A 21,348-nucleotide genomic window follows, 5' to 3' on the forward strand; every position below is an offset into this window, starting at 1 on the left:
ATTTAAATCAGTCATTTGAAAATATGTATTAGTTATAGCATCAAAATAATAGCGTGAAGTGCACCAAAATACGAAGGAGGTGGCAGAGCCACGTCCTTACCCTGCATTCTCCAACTTATGATAATGTTTCCAAGAGGGATTTGTGATCATGCTGATTAAGGTAGAGTGTCTTGTCCCGCACAAGTCTCCTACTGCTTTGTGTATTAGACTGCAGAGGTTGTTTAAGAACAGCAGTGGTCACATACCTAAATGCACAGACTGCCAAGTGCCTGCAGTGGCATGGGCTATCAGGTCACTAACCATCATTGTGCATTAGAGCGACTGGGGGGCTGCGGTGCTTTTGCAGAAGATTTAGTGATCAGCACTTCCAGTGAAAGGGTTGGATAGCTGCAAAACCAGCATAAAGCTTCTAATTCCTCCCCTCCAGCTGTGCTCACTTTAATTTGATCAATAATGTCCTGGCCTGCCTACAAACATGCAGAAGTGTTCCTGGTCTGAGATGTGTTCTGTAGGTGGGGTGATTACATGAAATCAAAGTACTATAATTATTCAGTGAAGCTAAATATTATTCATGTTTAATCCAATTTGTGGTTCATTGTAGGCCAGAAGTCTGAACTAAAATACTTACCTACCCTGTCCAAAAAGGAATTAGGGTCATTTACATGTTGGGAGAGAGTTTAAAGCTCAGTGAAGAAAACAGAAATCTAGATGATCACACCAGTTGGTATTTGGTCAGTGCAATAGTGCTTTGCTGGCTTTTGTGGTTTCTTAAGGTGAATTAATGATATTTTCCATTTTAAAAACTAATGACAGACTATTTTTGCTAACCATCTAGTTCAGTCTTAATATCAGCATTTGCATTAATCCTGTAATTCCAGTTCAAAATGTTTGTTTGTGTGTGTGTGTGCGGTAGCTGCATGCTGATTTCCTAAGTAGTTGCCTGTCTCTGACAGTCTTGTGAATGGGGTAGATAAGGCCTATTAGTACGTATTTTTTCTGGATAGCAGAATGTAACACTAACAGCCTGTCTTTTCTACACCAACAGCTTCCCTAAGTTAACTTGATAAATTTGTCTTGAAGATTTTCTGGGAAACTGTCTTGGGCATTTCTGAAAAAAAAATAAAAAAAAATAAAAAAATTAAGGGAGTAGATTAGGAAATTTGTAGCTAAGTAGAACCTGTTGACTCCAGGAGACTTGATGTGATACATCAGTATGCAACTGCTGACTTTGTCCCTGGATCTTCATCTCCTCGCTGTGTCCTGGAGAATCTCCAGAGCATATTACACAGCAGGATTAGGTGACTGAGTATGGAAACCTTGTTGTACTAATAATGAGGATACACAGTTTTTCTCAATAGACTGTGTTGTCACTTTTCTACCCATCTTACTCAAATCTCAGAAGCTTCTTCCAGATACAATTCAATCAAAATTATTTCAAAAAAGCCCTCAGTTTTTCTTTCCTTCACATAGATTTAACTCTTACTGAAAACATGGGCTTTTATAAACCATTTAGGTTACTAAAAACATACTACAAGCAAATTTCAAAAACCCTCCAAAAAACTATTTCCCCTCATTTGATGACTAATGGTACATTTATAAGGACCATGTCATATTTTGGCTAATGTCTTGGGAGGATAATCCATTTGTGCTTTGGCAGATGAATAAGCCTTCCCACATGGTTGTTAAAAAGTCTACTGTGACTTCTCCCTTTAAGTAATGAATAGTTAATAAGCAAAATTAATAATTTAAAAATACATATTAATTAGGTTGTCAGACTATGAATCAATTTTACACACATCAGGCAACAAAGCTCTAATTTATATAAAACTTGATTCTATGATTTCTGCATAGGAAAGATGTTGTGTTTTATTGGTTTTTCTTCCTCCTTCCTAATGGTAGAAGTTGGCAGCATGTTTCAGGAGACTGGTATTGTGCCTGAAGCCTTGAAAGAGGAGTCAGCAGTGCTTTGCTATTCTTCTTTAAGTAAGCTCTTCTTGGCATCTGATTTGAGCCAGCAGAAATATGGTTTATTTCTAGGAATGAGAAGATTGTACCTGATTTATGAAGAAGTTATCACTTTTTTAGGTCACTCATGGCATAAAACTTTTTTTTAATTCTCCCTCAAGGCATGTTTCAAATAGTTACTCATCACTGTGGTATAATATGTCTGTCATTTCTCTAGAGAAAATCATGTTGGCTTGCTATCTTTAACGTCTTGGGGCTAAATTCATTCTTGTATGACCCTGTTCTAAACAACAGCTTTTCATCTGAGATTACATTTTGCCCCCTTAATTCAGTCCTGCCAATTTATTACTCTAGACATAAAAGATTTAATCAAAGCACCCAAAAGAAGTACATGATAGGGTATCATATAGCTTTGGATGCCTAGGGTAAGTCTGAAACTCATATTCAGAGTTTACTTCCAAGAAATGACGTAATTGTTGAGAAAGACAATTTTCTTGGTTGGACAACACACAAATGCAACCATTTAAGTTAGTTGCAATTTTTGCAGAGGAAAATTCCTGCTGGAATCATTCATTATTTTGAAAGGGATCCTCCCAGTCCTCTGATATTTCTAGAAATACCAGTTTGAAATAACTGCCTTCGCTGTTATGTGTTAGTCAGCAGAGGGCACTCTCCTCCTTCAAAAATAAGAGAAAGTAATGGCTTAAAAATACACAGACGAAATGCTTTTCTTTGCAGTGCCTTTTTTTTTTTTAATGTGCGAATTATAATTGTGAAAGTTGATATGATAGAATTCTGTACAGGATTATTTTTCATGTAATACTTCCTCTTCAAAATTGAAACAGAGTTACGATGACATGATTCCCTTAAAAAGAACCTGTTCTTTGTTTCCCTGGGTCTGTCCTATGTTGCCCATAGGTTCTTTAGATCGTAAATGTAGTGAAACTTCTGCATTTCCTTCGAGTAGGCAAGTGGATGGGGTGGCTGAATTTCTGAACTGCCTGAATCAACTGGCCGTAACCTCTAGTCTGTGAAGAGGCATACAGTCTTTTCAGTTCTAGCTATTTGAATCCAGGAAGCCAAGCTAAGCTGTTATTCCTCTGATCCTTAAAAACGTCTGTAGTGCAAGACACATTGAGGCTTTGTACAGGAGTGAGGTTCAACAGGAGTTCTGTGCATCTGTATGCTTCTTAGGTGAGAACTCACATAGTGAAACATTGTCCTTTTATTTATTTTTTTAATGTAGTTACTGTTGTATTGCAATGGTTGACTGAGATAGTGGATTCTTGTGGGATTGTGAAGTACAGCCAGTTATTTTGTTTGAAAATGGAATGAAAATTTCAGCATGTCCATGTTTGTATAACATTCTCTTCCATAAATTCAACTGTACCACAATACAAAAATATGATTGTGGAAAAATTGGTCATTATTTGCAACACTGTTATTGAACACCATTCTTCAAAAACAGATGCTAGGGCATGCTATAAAGCTCTTTAAAACCTATGATGCATGTGAAGTAGAAGAAGGAGTAATTAAAAATTTCAGTGATTTATCCTAGCTTCTTAGGGAAGCTAAGATAAATATTATGTATAATAGACAGATGTGTTGGTATCACTCAAGCACACAGGTTTAAGCTAGTCCTTGTTGTAGTTAGCATTAGAAAGAGTTACAGTTTTCAGAAGTTACTGTAGAGAGACTGGCAGTTTAATTTTCTTTCTTTCTTTTTTTTTTTTTTTTTTTTTTGCTTTTTGAACCCCTTCTAGTTTCCAGATCCTTTTTTAAAAAATTATTTTTTTGTGGGCAAAGCATGTGGAAGATGCTTTTCAAGAAAGATTGTGAGGGGGCACTTTTGGTTTGTTACTGTGTGGTCCAATACTTTGAATACTGTTTCCTGATGATGAGCTTGTCAGGCACATGCTATTGAACCATATGCATGATGAGGAATTGTGGTGAAATGGAAAATGCGTCCCTGACTCCTGCGTTGGCATTGTTCTCTGTTCACTGCTGTTAGGAACAGCTCTGAACCTGCCCCAGTTTATAACAGCTGAATATATAGAGTTATTTGAGTTTACCAGATGCAAGTACACCCCCTCCCACTTCTGTATTTACTGAATGTAAGCTCAATGCTGTAGTTTTAGTGACACCTACCTGGAGTTTCATCTGGGGTGATGCTACGAAGCAGTCCAGTAGTTCATGTTTTTGCTGTGTGTATATGAACTGGTTTAGCTAGCCTAAGAAACAATGGTGTATTGTCTTATGTGTGTGTACAATAATTGCTTGTAGGATTACTGCACAGTTTGAAGATCTCAGATTAAAAATGGTCCTCAGAAAAAAAAAAGAAAGAAAAGCTGAGGACATGGATATTTTCCTGAAAACGTGATTGTATATACATGCTTGGATGTGTTTTTGAAAACATTCATTGATAATACTTTCTTTATATAGATAGACCCATAATTTGGATAATTCATGTTAGCTGTAAAAGCTGTTGCGAGGGGAGATCTTGTTGCCTGGTTCAAATCTGAAATGATATTGTCAGTTTCTGTCACTGCAGATTTGAGTTATAATTGAGTTATAATAGGTTTTATCACTAGAAAAAGATATTACACACTTGGGCTTGTCAGTTATTAATTGTGAGGACTTCATTAGGATGCACATTGTTGCTAGTGACTATGTCCAAGAGAAAAAGGTTGGATTTAGTTTTATGTTCAGATTAGCAACGTTAGAACTCAAATGCTACAGTTTGTTTTGAACCATTTCAAAACTTCAGTAGATATCTTTCACTATTTCCTTGGGAATCTTAAGGATTTATCTGAACCAAGGTACGAATCTCAGAATTTTGACACCTCCTGAAAACCTTCAAAAATTTGGCAGTAAAAGTAACATTTGGAAAACAAGTCAAAACATGAAGTTCTAGGACTACATCCATTTTAAACTTAATAGTAAAGTAACTTTTCAGTCCAGGGCTCTGGATCCCTCTTCACTTACAGAACCTATATTTTACTTGTTGCTCTGTTTTCTTCAAAGCAAAATTAGGCAGAGCTTGGAATACAAACTAAACTTGCTGAATTAATGTAATACAGTCCTAATGTATATAAATGAATTCTGTAATTAAAGAAGTGGAAGCTATCGTTCACAATTAGAATATAATTGCATGTACATTTTTTTAAAAAAAGTATTTTATCAGAAGTGAATGTAATCAAATAGGATGCTTATGCAGATTAACTTGAGCAATTTCAGAGCAGAATATCTAGCCTCCCAACAAGACAAAAAATTATTTGGAGGTGAATTGCTAAAGAAGTTGGAAAGGACATGGGGGTTGCCTGATCTATAAAGAGGTTTCTGAAAGTCAGCAGTAGAATTTGCCCGACTCTACAAAATAAAAATGTTGTCCAGAGAGCAAAGCAGTTTCTGTTTCCAGGATCCTCAACAGCAAAAATGACAGATTTTTACAGGAAAGTATTCACTACCTACTCAATTTCAGAACCAATGTGTAAAAATTTCAGCTAGGGTGCTACATTTATTACCAGCAGGAGATGTGAAAGTGCCTAGTTTATAATCCATTGCAAATGTAACATGCCGCACATTCAGGAGTAAATATTAAGTATGATTTTTTGGGAATAGGTCTTTGCAACCCACTGTTCAGTTTTTGGACGTGGATGTCTTCTTCCAACTCAGCTTTCCTAGCCATGGCAGTATTTGAAAAGTGTGCCTATGCAGTCATTAACAAACAAAGTTGTAATGCTTAAAATGATCTGACCTCATAAAAATGTTACCCAAGAAAGAAAGTAGCCGAAAAGTCCCCTAGAAATCTTGAGGACCTGTGTGAAGAGTTAGGGATATGAAACTTGAGAGGATAAAAGAGCCAATCATTTTTTGTTTAATAGATCTGACACTACATAGAGCATATTTTATTTTGTATCTAAAAATCAAGCAGCTAGATCTAGTGAAGAAGAGAAGCAGAATGAATAAGTAAAATCTGAAGTTGAAATTTCTAACTCTCTTTCACCTCCTCTGTCGTCAGAGAGAACATAGGGCAATTGACAAGATACTGAGTTATCTCCCATGGAGCCTAGATCTTGCATAGCCAAGAGGGAGTGAGAAGTTCCCCGTGTCCCTTCCAGTGACAGATACTTTTGCGTTTAGCTGTTCTTCCTTCTCGGGCCAGGTACACAGAGAACATATAAGGCTTGTGTTTATAAATGCTTACAGTTGCATCTCCATTTTAATAATAATGTAAATACAAGAAAATTGCATGGTAGAATGGGCAGGGAGCCGTTTAGCTATCAGTTAGATTACAAATGTTTTGGATGAAGAACCATTTCAAATCTCTCTTCTGAGATTTTCCATAATTTTTTAGATGTTATAATTTTGGACACTTGCACATACAGTTCTTGGAAATTAACTTATTAAATATGTTGTCCAGGTAGGTCCAGCCTTTTTAAAAACAACAGCCATAGAAAAATTAGACTCGGTTCATGCATGAGATTGAAAATTTAGCTCTCATTCATATTTTTTACATTATATAGTATGATCGAGAAGCTAAAGACATTGGCTAAGGAAAATTATATTACTAGATTTATTGTAGTGTCTTTTCCATTCTAAGTGTGTTGATAAGGTTCTCTTTTTACCACTTTGTCTTGTGACCTGATCTCAAATAAAGCTAGACAGTGAGTGTTTTTTAAGAATTGAAATAAATAGCAGTATAATGAGACAGTAAGGTAGTTCTTCACTGTATTTTGTTGTCCATCAGTCCATTTGGGGGCTTCACAAAAGAGCCACTGTTGGCACGCATTTGGCAGGAAGCAGATTACTTGTTTCTTAAAGTTTCTGCTGTTTAATCCATTTTTTCATTATGATTGTCAGCTAGGTCTGAAATCCTGTTGCAGAGTTTTTCTGAGAGAAATTTCAGACTCGGTAGCAGTTGAGTAAGGGGACAACAGTGGCCTGTGGCAATATCAGACTTTTGGGGTGTTTATCCCCTTTACTCCATTCACTAGGTGGTACCTGCTCTTCACAGGAGAGGGACACATAAATAAATAAGCTAACCAAACAAAGACGAAAGAAGGTCTGTGTCTTCTCCTGTAACATCCTTATGTATCCACAGTTTGAAGTGGCTCCCCTGACCCCTTGTGTTTATCATGAATCAGGCAATTGAAAAACATGCAGTGCTTTTTGCCTGTTTTATCCATCCATTTTCTATGGGGTCATGGGTTGTCCAGGAGAAGATGACAGGCCAGTCTTCCGACTTCCAAGATTTTGGAATGCTCTGTGGGCATTCTTGCTCCATACAAAGGATAAAGAAAAGAGAAAGCAGCATTACTATTTTATGCCTTTTTGATTGATGAAGCTTTTCCTCAGAGATCTGGCTAATGTTTTGTTCTGAAGACTGATGCTGCTTTATAGGAAAAAGATTATTTTAGTTCCTCCTATAGCTGGAAAGATGAAATGGATATTTGGCATCAAGTGTTTTTATTCCTGAGTTTATTTGGCTAACTGCTATTGTTGTCATAGTTAACCACTGTGGTAATTCAGTAAAATACTACTTTGAGTAAATTAGTAAAACCCAGCTTAATTTAAATGTACAAAAATAGCTAAAGAAAGCAAGTACTTTGTAGTAATATAATGTCAAATCATTGACAGAAAGGAAATCTTGTGCAAATCCTAACCACTGTTAATGTAGTCCTACAGTGCCGGAGAGCCGAGTCTTGCAAGTATGAACCTTTTTTTTAATAATAGTGCTGAATTGAAAGAACTTTTTCAGCAGTTAAGTTTCTCTTTTAGAGCAGATTGTGTAGGATCAGGTATCTCCGAGTACCTTTGGTAATCCTATCATTTTCCTATTACTGCAAAAATAAATTGAAGAAATACTTTTCCTTAAGTCTTAAATCCATTCCTTCCTCACCCTAGCAATATCAAGATGTGAAAGTCAAGTGGCTTCAGTGTGTATTCTTGTAGGACCAGTGTAGGTCTTACAAACGCATGGCAATCCACGTTTGTCATATATGGTGTGTTTAGGTGAATAAACATCATTATCGTCACCTTATCTGCTGGAAGTTGTATAATTCTACTGTGTCTTGGTTAAAGGGAGTGATAAGAATATATAATTCTGCCTCAGAATTACCCTCTTCCCCATTCTGGAGACATACTGTTCTAAAACAGTAAATAGTCCTAAAATTAAATAGGACACTTAAATAGCACATTATAGCAAAATTAAAAACTTCTATGGAGCAGAGAAGAACGAAAACTGAAAAACAAACAAAAGCAAAAAATAAATACTATTAGCAGGTTTGATAGAGGAAGCTTCCTGGGTCTTGCAACAAAGTAAATTTTTATTTTTCCTTCAAACCCTTTTAAGGACAATTTGTACATTAGGAAACTGGGCCTGAATTATTTGGCTGTAGAAAGCTATGATAAATCTGTGGAATCTGTTACTTGAAGGAAAGTTTTCTTCAAATAATCACAGAGGCATTTCACTAAATTGAAGTGATAGTTTAGACAATGTGTATTTTTTACTGGGAGACGTGTGAAGACACGTGTGTTTGTGTATGGACATCTGGGTAAGTAACATGGTATGGTATGCCAGTTAACACTCCTGTGACTTGTGATATAGACACATCAGGTTTTCTACTCTTGTCAGTAACCTCATTAAATATACTTACAGAAGAGGTATTACCATTTGAAGGTAACCATTACTTTCTCCTACAGGACTGAATCTTAGTCTCAAGTGTAATAATAATCTAGCAGTAATTGCTGTTAATTAAACATTGATACAATTACACTTTCACCATTGGAAAAGATTGACCTGTGTGTTGTGGCAATTTTATGTAACTGCACTTAGTGGTACTTATGACCTTTGTGAAGTGCTTTGAGATCTTTAGGTTGAAATACTGTGTTACATAATACAAAAATTTAAAAGCCAATTTTCTATTTTTGTTTTAGAGATAAGAATTCAGGCAGATTTTTATTGTATTAAATCTGGAGTTATCAATTCTTTTACCAGAGTTTTCTTGTAAATTACTCTGCTTAGAATTACTGCTAACAAGATTAGGATGAATGTCCAAAACCTAGCCTTCTTCATAGAGGAAGAAATGGCAAAGACTTTAAGTTGAAGTTACCTAAGATCACTGCAGGACTGATTCCTTTTACTTCACCTGCCTCTTTGTCCTTTTCGTAGAGAGGCAATGGCTTATGGATGCTTCATTTCTCTTTTTCTTCATGTTTTTCTATTTTCTTCTTTGTTTTGAAAACCTGGTTTGTTCTGTAGAGGTTGATTGCCAGAAGTGTTTGCTGAACATTTGTTTCAGTTGATGGAAGTATTACAATAGGTAAGGGGTTTTGAGAGGGAAGGAGTGAATAGCCATAAAAGTGGTAATTCAGGCCGTTACATGGATTAGATATTCTATCAAAGTAACAGTAATGTTAATGTTTATATAATTATGTTGCTTTTATTTGTTAGGCAACAGCTTAACAGTGATAGCCAGGCAAACTAAAGTTTATATATGGAAAATAGGAAAGCTGGACAGTAAGTAGAAAAATGATCGCACCCTTTGTTGCCCCATACTATGATCCGCCATAGCAGAATAAGCCTATGTTAGCTTTGGGCTCTTGAGATCTATTTACTTCTAAACAGTATCTACACTGTGCCGCTGCAATTGCACCATCCCATAGCTTTCATTTCCCTAAATAAACAATGCATATGTTCCATCTCATAGGAGAGCATCTCATGTTTCATGAAGGGAAACTGTATTTTTTACATACTTAATTTTCTAACTCGGCTAACTTTCTAAGAGTTATTCTACTAGGTGAATTAGTTATCAGGGAGGAAGATACCTTCTTACTTTGCTGCCTGACATCAGAAAAATCTCATTTTGTTGCTATCAAAATCTTTTGTTTATAAAAAGAGGATCAGAAACTTCAGGATAGAATAGTAGGGTAACTTCAACAAAGCACATTTACAAAGTTCTGAATTCTGTATTTAAATTGTACACTTAATCTCACCTGTCTTCTCCTTTGACGTGACTCACGTGTCTCATAACACTTGCAAGAGAACCTGCTAGGGTGACAAGAAGTTGTTTTGTCGTGTTTCTCTTGCTGTGTTATTAAAACAGCTTTTTTTTCAAGAAGGACTATAAAGATCATATGACCTTTAAATGTAGGTTTCAGAAGCCTTTTCTGTTATCTGTATAGAAATTTTGATATAATCCTTGATAAAAGCATGCTTGAATGTTGTGGTTTGCAGCCCTGTAGTGGTGACCGTGTTCCATGTCTGGTGCAGATTAAAAGTAAGAAAGACAGCAAGAAGACTCAGGACTCCGATTGCAGTATACAAATAAAGTTCTTGTTTATTCAGCTACTTCCTAAGCTTTCTCTAAGTCCTACTAAACAAAAAACAAAAACAAAACAAACAAAAAACCCCAAACCTCATATGTGTAGACGTTCTATTCCAGTGTTTAGATACATAAAAGTATTACAACTAGCATCTAACAATGCATTTTAAATTGATTAAATTTCCAACCTAAGTCACAAGAGAACTTGTTTTAATCCTTCTCATTTCATTGTACTGCCCATAAGCCATGGGTTAGGGTGCATTATCCTAGGCTTTTTACAGACAATGAGCAGTAACAAAAAAAATTTCTTCATACAAACTCATTTTTTTAGATTCTGTTAGATGTCTGTGGAATTCTTTTTCAAATAGTTATGCTATTTTTTTCTTTCCAAAGGTTAGAATGTGAAACAGGAAAGGGTGATAAATTCTGATTTAGGTAGTTTGATACCCTGTTAACCTTTGTCTGCAACTGAAGGGTGATTAGCATTGCACGAAGCCTTGTTTCAGCAATTCATAGCACACTCGATTAATTGAATTACAGTTCTTTGGTACAGCACACTATGAAACCTTCTCCCTGTTCACCCTAGTCCATTCTGTGCTCTAAGTTGCTCAAGGGAAGCAACATCCTCTTTACAGTCCTCTCACAAACTATTTGTTGTGGGCTGCTGTGTAAAAAGACTTTCCTACCTTGGTTATCAGTCAGAAGTTGCTGCTTTCTGACATGTTAAGGAGCACATCCCCCAACTGTCTAGTTTTCAAGACAGTGAAATAGACTAGTGTTACTCTTCTTGAATGTTGTACCTGCTTCAAATAGCTGGAGGTTTGCAGGAATCTGCAAAGCAGCATATCTTGCTATACAGCCCTATAAGGCATGGTATTTGTCTGAACCACACTTGTAGATTACAAGTCACTGGGGTCTGAATCTGTAAATGACTCATGTTGTTGAGATGGCATAAATAATAATTTCTGCTTTTAAGCTGCACTATCAAGAATTCCTGTGCCAGGCTTGCCCCCCTGCAAAGAGACAAATCCATGGCCATGATTATGGTCTTTGTAATGACATCCTCTCAGCATCAGAGCTTTGAAAAAATTACGAAGATAGTAAGTAGAAAACTCACATAATAAAGCCTAGAGATTAAAAAAAATAAACTTCTTATTAATGGAGTGTGGCCAAAAGAGCATTACCAGAAAGACCAGCATAAAACTATAATGCTATTTAAGCTCAGAATTAGTTTTTAACACTGTCAATAGTTTTCTGAGGGGAATGAAGAAGGATAAATGATAACTATTTTGCTGTCTCCTCAGGCTCAGTTTTCCTAGTTTCAGAATCCAGTACCATTCCCAAAAATTCCAGTTTTCTGATTCTGGGATAATTTTTAAATACTTGTAGAAATAAGGAAGAAGCTCTTAAATTTCAGAGAGGTGTGATTTGCTAAAAAGAATTGAATGAGTGTTTATAAGATTTCTGGCAAGTAATGTGGAAATTGTTACAAGTATTCTTATATTCCCTGAAGACCATGGAAAACGTTGACTGCTGATGTCAAAAGTGTATCGGACTGAAAAGTCACCTACACCATCTAGATTTTGGGTTTGGAACATTACAGCTGAAGTTACATCTTAATGACCAGTTTTAATTTGGTGGTACTTAGAGAACCCTTAAGTTGTTTCTGTCATTTGGGGCATTTTTTTGTTTAATGCTTTGATAACAATTATTGGTGACCCAGAAGAGAGAACCTAAGAAGGTACAATTTTCTCATGGTCAACAAGCTTGACTTTTCTCTTCTTGACCCTCCAAATGTCAAATTTGGGGTAAAGTGAAAGGGTTAGTAAAGATGAACAAGTACTTGATAACGTTTATAATTGCATAAACTGGTTTAATGATGAGTCCTTAGGTTTCTTCATGTTTGAGTGCTAACATCAAAAGTTATGTTCCAAATTTGCTATTTACATTAGTGGAAGGAAACTAAAGCCAGTAATTAGCAGTGGCACCACACATCATGCATGATCAGTTATTCTTCTGCATTAAATTTATGCTTTTCCATCTCACAAGGTTTCACTAGAATTATTTTTTACTTGTACCAGGGCAAATGAGAGAAAAATTAAGCCAATAAATGAGATCCTGTATTTTGATCTCTGTCTCCACCACCAGAAATTAGAAGCCAGCAAGTGATGTTGCCTGACAAAGACTCTGAAAGAAAAATTGTTTTCTGCAGGAAAGCATAGTAACTCTGGGAACAAGAAGGCATAGCTGAGGATTAATAAAGATTTGAAATCTATGTGAGGGGGCATTACTTTTTTAAGAGAAGCAGCACTGATGTGAAGAGCTGTGTATCAATCAGTAGGGTGCAAGCCGTCATGAGTCTGCCCAAGCAAACCCCAGGGAAGCAGAATCAGTGTTCGCTGAGGAAATGCTATTTCTTTTTAAAAAGTTGTATCAGTTTTCAGTTGAGGCAGCTTCTTGGCATGTATCATAGTTTATTTTGTAAGTTTTGTCGCATAGTGCAAAGTCATATTAATTGCGTGTCAGAACACACAGAACTGATAAATAAAACAATGTAGGATCTTGGAAAACTTTGTAGTAATAAGTCTAGATAGGTAACTGAATAAAGTAATTACCTTTTAAGATTTTTCTCTTCTACCAATGTAGAATACTTGAGCACCTGTTAGAGAATATTTAGGGAACTGTTGGAGAAATACTTCAGGTATGGCAGCTTTCAAGTGAAAGCTTTTGAATAGTAAGTTATTCTTTAGTTCTATTAGCATTTTGGTATTAGTTCGCCGTAGTTTCAGAGCCAAAATGAAAAAAAAAACACAAAACCAGTATCTGAATATATTCTTTCATCAGTGTGTCTTAAGCTGTGAGAAAATATTCAGGGCATAGAATCATAGAGTGGTTTGGGTTGGAAGGGACCTTAAAGGTCATCTAGTTCCAACCCCCTGCCACAGGCAGGGACACCTTCCACTAAACCAGGTTGCTCAAAGCCCCATCCAACCTGGCCTTGAACACTTCCAGGGATGGGGCATCCACAGCTTCCCTTGGGCAACCTGTTCCAGTGCCTCACCACCCTCACAGTAAAGAATTTCTTCCTCACATCTGATTTAAATCTACCCTCTTCAGTTTAAATGCATTACCCCTTGTCCTATCACTACATGCCCTTGTAAGACATCCCTCTCCATATTTTCTGTAGGCGCCCTTTAGGTACTGGAAGGCTGCAGTAAGGTCTCCCTGGAGCCTTCTCTTCTCCAGGCTGAACAACCCCAACTGTCTCAGCCTGTCCTCAGAGGAGAGGTGCTCCAGCCCTCTGATCATCTTTGTGGCCCTTCTCTGGACTCACTCCAACAGGTCCTTGTCCTTCTTATGTTGGGGACCCCAGAGCTAAATGCTGTACTCCAGGTGGGGTCTCACAAGAGCAGAGTAGAGGGGCAGAATCACCTCCCTTGACCTGCTGGTCACGCTTCTTTTGATGCAGCCCAGGATACAGTTAGCTTTCTGGGCTGCGAGCGCTCATTGACAGCTTAGGTCCATCTTTTCATCCACCAGTATCCCCAAGTCCTTCTCCTCCAGGTTGCTCTCAATCCATTCTCTGCCCAGCCTGTATTTGTGCTTGGGATTGCCCTGACCTGTGTGCAGGACCTTGCACTTGTCCTTGTTGAACTTCATGAGATTCACACAGGCCCACCTCTCAAGCCTGTCAAGGTCCCTCTGGATGGCATCCTTTCTCTCCAGTGTCGACCATACCACACAGCTTGGTGTCCTTGCCAAACTTGCTGAGTGTGCACTCAACCCTGCTGTCCATGTCGCTGACAAGGATGTTAAACAGTGCCAGTCCCAATATGGACCCCTGAGGAGCACCAATCGTCACTGGGTCTCCACTCGGACTTCAAGTGGTGACTGCAACCCTTTGAATGCGACCATCCAGCCAATTACTTATCCACCGAGTGGTCTACCCATCAAATCCATGTCTCTCCCAATTTAGAGACAAGGATGTCACGTGAGACAGTGGCAGATGTTTTCCACAAGTCCAGGTAGATGACGTCTGTTGCTCTTCCCTTATCCACCAATGCCGTAACTCTGTTGTAGAAGGCCAACAAATTTGTCAGGCACAATTAGTAAAGCTATGTTGGCTCTCACCAATAACCTCCTAATTTTCCATGTGTCTTAGCATATTTTCCAGAAGGATCTGCTCCATGATCTTGCCAGGGACTAAGGTGAGACTGGCCTGTAGTTCCCCAGGTCTTCATTCTTCTGGAAGTACACAAACGCAATAGAATACAGAACTGAACTTGATAACCTATAAGATAATTAAAGAAAAAAATAATTTATCCTGTTTCACAAGAACGTTGGCTTGTGTTTAGTAAGTAACCTTCTCATTTGCTGTGAGAAGGTTAGGGACCCTTCATGATTTGTCCAGAGATTTGGGGGATGTGTGGACATGATGTAGAATAAAATACCCTTTGTTAGAACTTTGGAGATTTGGGGGTTGATAATAGAGAACATATGTTCTCCGTACATCTAAGACACACATTTTTCATCTTGAACTTGGAGGTTTTTATTTCCTCTTGAGTAAACAGTTGAAGGTATATTTTGTTAAGTAGTATTATTATTAGGGATTATTTCATGTTAGCAACTCCAAATTTCAGACATTACTTTTAAGAATATCCATAATTTATAGTACAAATTGAAAGTAGAGACAATTTCTAATAATCTTCACTTTCTGTTTTAGTAGGAACTTCTGTTATGTTTGTGGTAACTTTAAGAACTTTTTAAATCAGTCTCTGAAAGGCAGATTCCTTCCCTCCTTTCAATCCTCTCAGCTACCATTAGAGTCTAAATCTGTCAAGTTGGTTAACTAGTCATGATTTAAAAAGCATGGTTTATATACTCTTAAGATTGTACCTGAAAAATTTAAAATGATAGCTTTCTTTAAAATAAGCTTAATTAAATACAAATTTTAATGTGAATGCTTCATGCATTTCATCTAAATAATACTGGAATAAGCAAGTCTGAAATAGTGGCCCATATGTATATTTATTAATTTACTTTCTGTCATAATATAATATAACATTTAGCACTGATTGTCTTTGTTTGAACACAGTGTATCATCACTCTTTCATAATTTACTCAGTACTCTTACTTATTCATTCACCATATACTTTAAGGTCTTCCTCAGTAAATCAACATTACTGTTTCCTTCCTACACCATCACTAAGTTCGTTCACATGAATACAGATTTTGGTAAAATATCCATCTTGGAATATTTGGGGATTTTACTGTCTTTTCTATCTTTATGTTGTCCAAGTGTCCCAGTTTCAATTGCTAGTGAGTGGTTCGGTTGGTAGAATGGATGGTCAGTAACTCTGTTCAACAGTGTCTTTTAGCATGAAAGGTAAATAATATGCTGATCCATGTTGAGGTCTGTATACTTTCCATAAAAAAGTGACGTTTTTTTCTATTCTTCCTAATTTCTAGAACTCCCTATAATGGTTGTCTCCTTTTTCCATCTTCACAACCTTCTTCATGGTATTTGATTTTTCAAATTGCATGTACATGGCCAGTACGAAAAAATATTCCTGTTAATCATGTTCACTGTGTATGAGCTATCTGCAAACATAGAAAATGAAGTAAATTCTACTGTTTTGTTTGTTTTGAATTAGGCTCATGCACAGTTAGTTCGAGAAGTCGATGTAGAGAAGGTGTCAACTTTTGAGAACCCATATGTAGATGCAATAAGAAGCTTATGGAATGACCCTGGAATTCAGGAGTGTTATGACAGACGACGGGAGTATCAATTATCAGATTCAACTAAATAGTAAGTATCTGGTGGCTACAAAGAACTATATATAATTTTCTGTTTCTAGCAAAGTAATTTGTACTCTTTAGCTTCTTATACTATGTACATGTTTGTATGCATATGCAGCACAAACATATCTGAATACACACATACTAAATTGAATTCAGAGGATACTTTAAGGAGTGGAGTACATCTAGTTTAGGATTATATCTGTGTTTGTTTCACAGAATGACAGTCTGTGATCATTTGAAGTCTTGAAGTAAGATTCTAACTAGGGATAGTTAATCACGTATGGTTTTGTTTTCTTTTGTTAGACTTGTTCAAGCCCTTACTCCCCTCTGACATAAACTCACTCACAAACACAAGCTGGAGAAAAATACTTTCATGTAGTATGACAGTAGCAAATACTGGGAAGTGCAGTCAAGGTAGACCTCCATACAACTCAAAAATTTTAATGCCCCAGAACTTCTTTTTTCCCAGGTTTTCCGCTTTTCCCTCACAGATTGCTTTAGCAGTCCTAGTGGTGAGCTGAATAGTACTAAGCAAGGGTTCTTGTGTTTTATTGAACTGCCTTTCTTTTATGGAAACAAAGGCTAAACTTTAAAGAATATGGCTGCCAGGAAGACACCAGGAAAAGCACTTTAAGTTAAACCCCGTTTCTTATAGATCAACAATAATAAAAATGTGATGTGACTAAACTATGTCTGAAATGTTATGCCTCTAGTTTCTTGGGGCAGGAATCTGATAAAATAGCACTGTGAAATTTGACATTGGAATCTGAGGACCCGCTGAAGATAGACTCCGTGACATTCAGTTACTCTTCAGTAATGTGGCATATAGCTCAGATAAAATTTCTTGTCTGTTGTCAAAGAAATGGATGATCGTGAGGGATGGTGACCTTTTGTTGTTGACCAACATTAAAAAATACAACATAGTTATTGAAGCTGTGGCAAAAACCTCCATGGCCTCCACATGAATTTTATATTAGCTAGGGAAATTATTCTGATCACTCCAGTCTCCATTTGTCAGGTGTACATAGAAGCCTCTTATTGAGGAAGCACAGAAGAACAGAAGGGTACCATGAAGCTCCCATTAAGCTCATTGGAACAGGGCTATAGACAGGAGAGGTCTGGGATGACATTTATCTACACAGTAGTCTGAGGATTCTTATCTAGCACAACACTTCAGATGTGATTTAGTCAAGACAAACTTACTAGCATCTTGCTGATGCAATTTAGGCAGATGAAGAGCTACAGATGCATGTTGTAGGTCTCCTCAGGTTTGCTCTGATGCTATCACTACACCATGTTCTTCTGCTATATTTGCCCCATGCATAGGATTCCTGTTGTCCTATGCAGTTTGCTGTCCTGTTGAGCTGGTTACCTTCCCAACCTAGCACTTTTAGCATTAGTTCATGCATATTTTGCCGCAGATTGGTACAAAGCACAGTGACATCTCTCTTGTATGGTTTGGATTCTCACTGTCCCCAAAGATACCATACTGTGTTTTGGGTTTTAGTGGTAAGAAGACAAATAGAGTATTATATAAAGTAAAAACCTTTAGAGTGCATAAATGGTAGAAAGAAAATTTCAGAGACAAGTTACTGACAATATACTTTCATATTGTTTCCATATTGAAATGAGTAGCAAGCATAAGTAGAAGGTGAAGCAGAGCTTGTCTTACACTTTGAATTTACTGTATTTGTAGGTCCTAACTTTGTTTCCACAGCAGATGTGATACTGTTTTTAAAGTTGAAATAAATGTATGTATTTTGTGTGCTTGCCTTAGAGGCTAAAAATAGAATTACTTACTCTCCAAAGTAGGAAACAATCATCTGATGCTACTTCAAATCAGATTGTGCTGAATACCATAGCTATAGAAGCAAATTGCTAGTACATTGCGTTGCAAAAGGTAAATGTACTAGTTGATGGGTTGTTTTTCAACTTCAACATGTTTAGCCATTTAACATGAGTTTTTGCAGATTTGATTACTTTAACTGTAATCTGTTATAGTTCATACTATGGATTCCTGCAAAATCTGTTTTAAATTAGAATGGTGAATCACCGTATATGAATCTTTAAAAAAGCCTTTTGTTTATTTATGCTTGCAAGTAGAGTTTTTTCAAGTCTAGTAAAAGCAATTAGCAGAAGCCAAAGAAACATTGTTTCAAAAATACAGTGTGTATGTTTAGCAAAAAACACCCATAGAGAATTTGCTAGCTTTAAATCCCTGTCAAAAAACAAGAAAACAAAATGCTTAAAAGTTATTACTAGGATTCACACGGCAGTGAGTCAGGAATAAGCACCCACTGACTTGGTGAGTCTTAGTAATTTCTTCTGACTTAATGTATAAACCAGAATGGTTTGTTTTCCACTGTATCTCTTGTAAGCGTATGTGTCAATATTTGTCAATATGTCACACATGTTATTCATTCACCCCTTGCATGAGCCTCTCATCTTCTCAGTAGTTTTCCCCTGTGCTATTGTAGTAGTAGTAGTATTTTCAGTTTACTCCCTGTTTAGCTTTTTTTTGCCCATCAATATTATTACACATTGTCTTCCTAAATATATTCCTCTGTATTTTCTGTTTCTTTTATTGTTTCTAAATTCTGTTTCTGGTTTCTAATATATCCTGTATTTTTCTATACTTTCACTTTCTGTCATCTTTTAACCTGCTTTGTCATTGTTAGCTACACTTTTGATGTTTTTACGCCCACTGCTAGTAGTACCCTGGAAGAATACATCAGATGTGTGTCCACCAGAAAAGGTGAGGGGAGGGGTCTAAAAAAGAAAATTGCCTGCATCATAGGAGTTGATCTGAACCTCTTGGAGGCTCAGCATATACATTCCATTCTTTTCCCTTGCCAATGGATGCTCCAAAGTTTGGGTGTTCGTGTTGCTTTTAAAAGCAATTTCTAGACTTCTATATGGTAAAGTTAAGAGCACATCAGGTAAATAGAGATAACATACTTCCCATATACATTACGGTGTGACTTAGCCACTTAGCACTAAACCACTTCCCTTTAAGATACTGTTCAGTGTGAGACAGATGTAAACCAACACCACACTGTGGATTTCCTTAAGAAATAGCTGTGTGAGATGAGATAATTCAATATGTACTCTACAAGGTGTCAAGACCTTTACCCACATGTAAACACGTTACCAGTCAACAGTCTGATTATACCATGGCTTTTCAAAGCCTGAAGAAAGGAGAGGCAACAATCTTACTGTTCTTAGTAAGAGATACAGTTGTCATAAGTAACATTCATATTTATGGACAACTTAGGTTGCAACAAGAATTTGTGGAGGTTCATCACCATTTTTCCTCAATATGACACTAAGGGCTTTCCCTTCATGAAGAGAAAGTAGGAAGTGTTTAGAACTGCAAAGAGCAGAGCCTTGCTGAAAAGCTTTGATTTTTCTCTGTCCCCATGAAGTGGAAGTATTATGTCATTACGTACCTCCAACCAAGGACTTTCTAGTTGCTACACAAGCACTGAGGATATCTGTTTATTTTCCCTTCCATGTCTGTGTTTTCTAACACTTCAGACAATTAAATACAATTTTCCCTGAGGTTCCTACACCACTGTGTTATCTGTGCCAGTGTGTATTCAATACCCCTCTTTGTTACTATTTAATGCACTGCTCTATTAGTTGTACATGCCCATGCCATGATGTTATCAGACATACTTAAGAGTCCTTCAGGCTTTTGTTTCTGCATTTGCTATCACCTTTAACAGCTTAGTTCCTACAGTTATACAGCTGTGCATATACCTGTGATCATGCAAGTTGAGTTAGCTGGACAGTTAGTACTGAAATGTAGATTCCAGAATTTTACACTGTAATAAAATCTCCAGGATGTAACTCTGAGGACATCTTCATAATATCACTGATTTTTAACAGGGGAGAAAGAGTTGAATCCTAACAATGTCTGCTTGTTAAAAGTTCATGTTTCATCTTTTGTCAAACCATTGTGTAAATTGTAGTGCCTTGGTCATCTGGTAATTTTTGTGTGACAGTATTCCATTTGAGTTGGAAGTTTTTCGTAACTTCAGCTGAACAATTAATTCCCTCATACCAGTCTGTTAAAAATAACATCTTGCTTCCATGTTCCACTTCTGAAACAGGTGCATTTCAATGGAATTACTGGGTGCTAAATAGGATGTGCTTAGAGGCACACAAGAGGAAAGATCAGTGTATGAATCTAGGCTTTTACTACAGCAGTGTATTCTTTTCACTGGTATTGCCTCTAGCAATCAGAACATTCATTCTTCTATTTCATAAAGCTCTAGGGAATTCTTAGGGCATCATGGGTGTGTGTGAGGCTTTCAGAAGGACTAATATTGTCCTAAATTGAGACCTGCTATGCGGCTGACACTGGAATAGCAAACTGTGAACCACTGTCAATGTGGTAGCTGTGTAACAGTCATTTGTTTGGGGTGAGAAAACCATAGACTCGTAATTTATAAGATATGTAAGCACATCATTATGTAATAAACATTTTAATACTGTTCATTGATTCTTTCTTCCCTTCATTTGTAAAAATGTACTTGAAGGTTCTAAAGCTGTATTTTGGGGCAATTTGTGTTGCAGAATGGTAGATTCTGCTTTTATGTATTCACAGTTTACACAGCCTTACTTGTGTAAAGTTTGCAGTAAGATAAAAACAGCAAATAAAAATGAAAGTCTAAATATTAAGATCAAGTAGTAGCAGCAGAACAATGCTAACCCTATCTTATGCCTTAGATATAGTCCCCAAGTATAAAAGGAAGGTCTGAAGAAGGATGAGGCATGAAATCTGCTGCATATGAAAGCACTGCATCCTATAGAAAAACTGAAGATTATGCAACAGAACCAGGGAAGTTCAGAAAGGGAAGTGGGGTTATATAAAGCAGTATACAGTATGTATTTCTTTCAGGATCCTTTTTTTTCATGCCGTACTGAACATGTTTTTAATATCTGTGTAATTTTTAAACCACATTTCCTATTAAAAGTTTGCACAAGCATTTTTTTAATTTGATGACTTGGGTTTTTTTAGCCTTTGCTAAGGTTGGCTTTTAGCCATGTAGGAAATTGAGGGAGACAGCTAGGTGGGATTTGGGTGGGATAGGGATAAAAAGAACACAGGGCAGACTTTTTCCTACCTGACTGCAAAGATCTTAGGTTTACTGTGTTTATTTTAGATTAAGATTAGATAGTTCTGGAAACTGCTGCATGTGCCTCAACTTTTCACCAGTGGTGTAGAGGCTCAGAAATGCAAACCTCT

At 36.9% G+C, this 21,348-nt stretch overlaps 1 protein-coding gene across 1 annotated transcript in view; it reads left to right on the plus strand.

Annotated features, from left to right (window-relative positions):
* LOC126036381 (guanine nucleotide-binding protein G(q) subunit alpha-like) overlaps positions 1–21,348 on the plus strand; it is a 139,239-nt gene that overhangs the window by 83,208 nt on the left and 34,683 nt on the right. Inside the window, exon 3 of the mRNA XM_049796061.1 lies at positions 15,947–16,101. Within this exon, the coding sequence (XP_049652018.1) occupies positions 15,947–16,101 (155 nt within the window). The remainder of the gene's footprint in view (positions 1–15,946; positions 16,102–21,348) is intronic.

This window comes from Accipiter gentilis, chromosome Z (genome assembly GCF_929443795.1).
Source record: "Accipiter gentilis chromosome Z, bAccGen1.1, whole genome shotgun sequence".
Classification (NCBI taxonomy): domain Eukaryota; kingdom Metazoa; phylum Chordata; class Aves; order Accipitriformes; family Accipitridae; genus Astur; species Astur gentilis.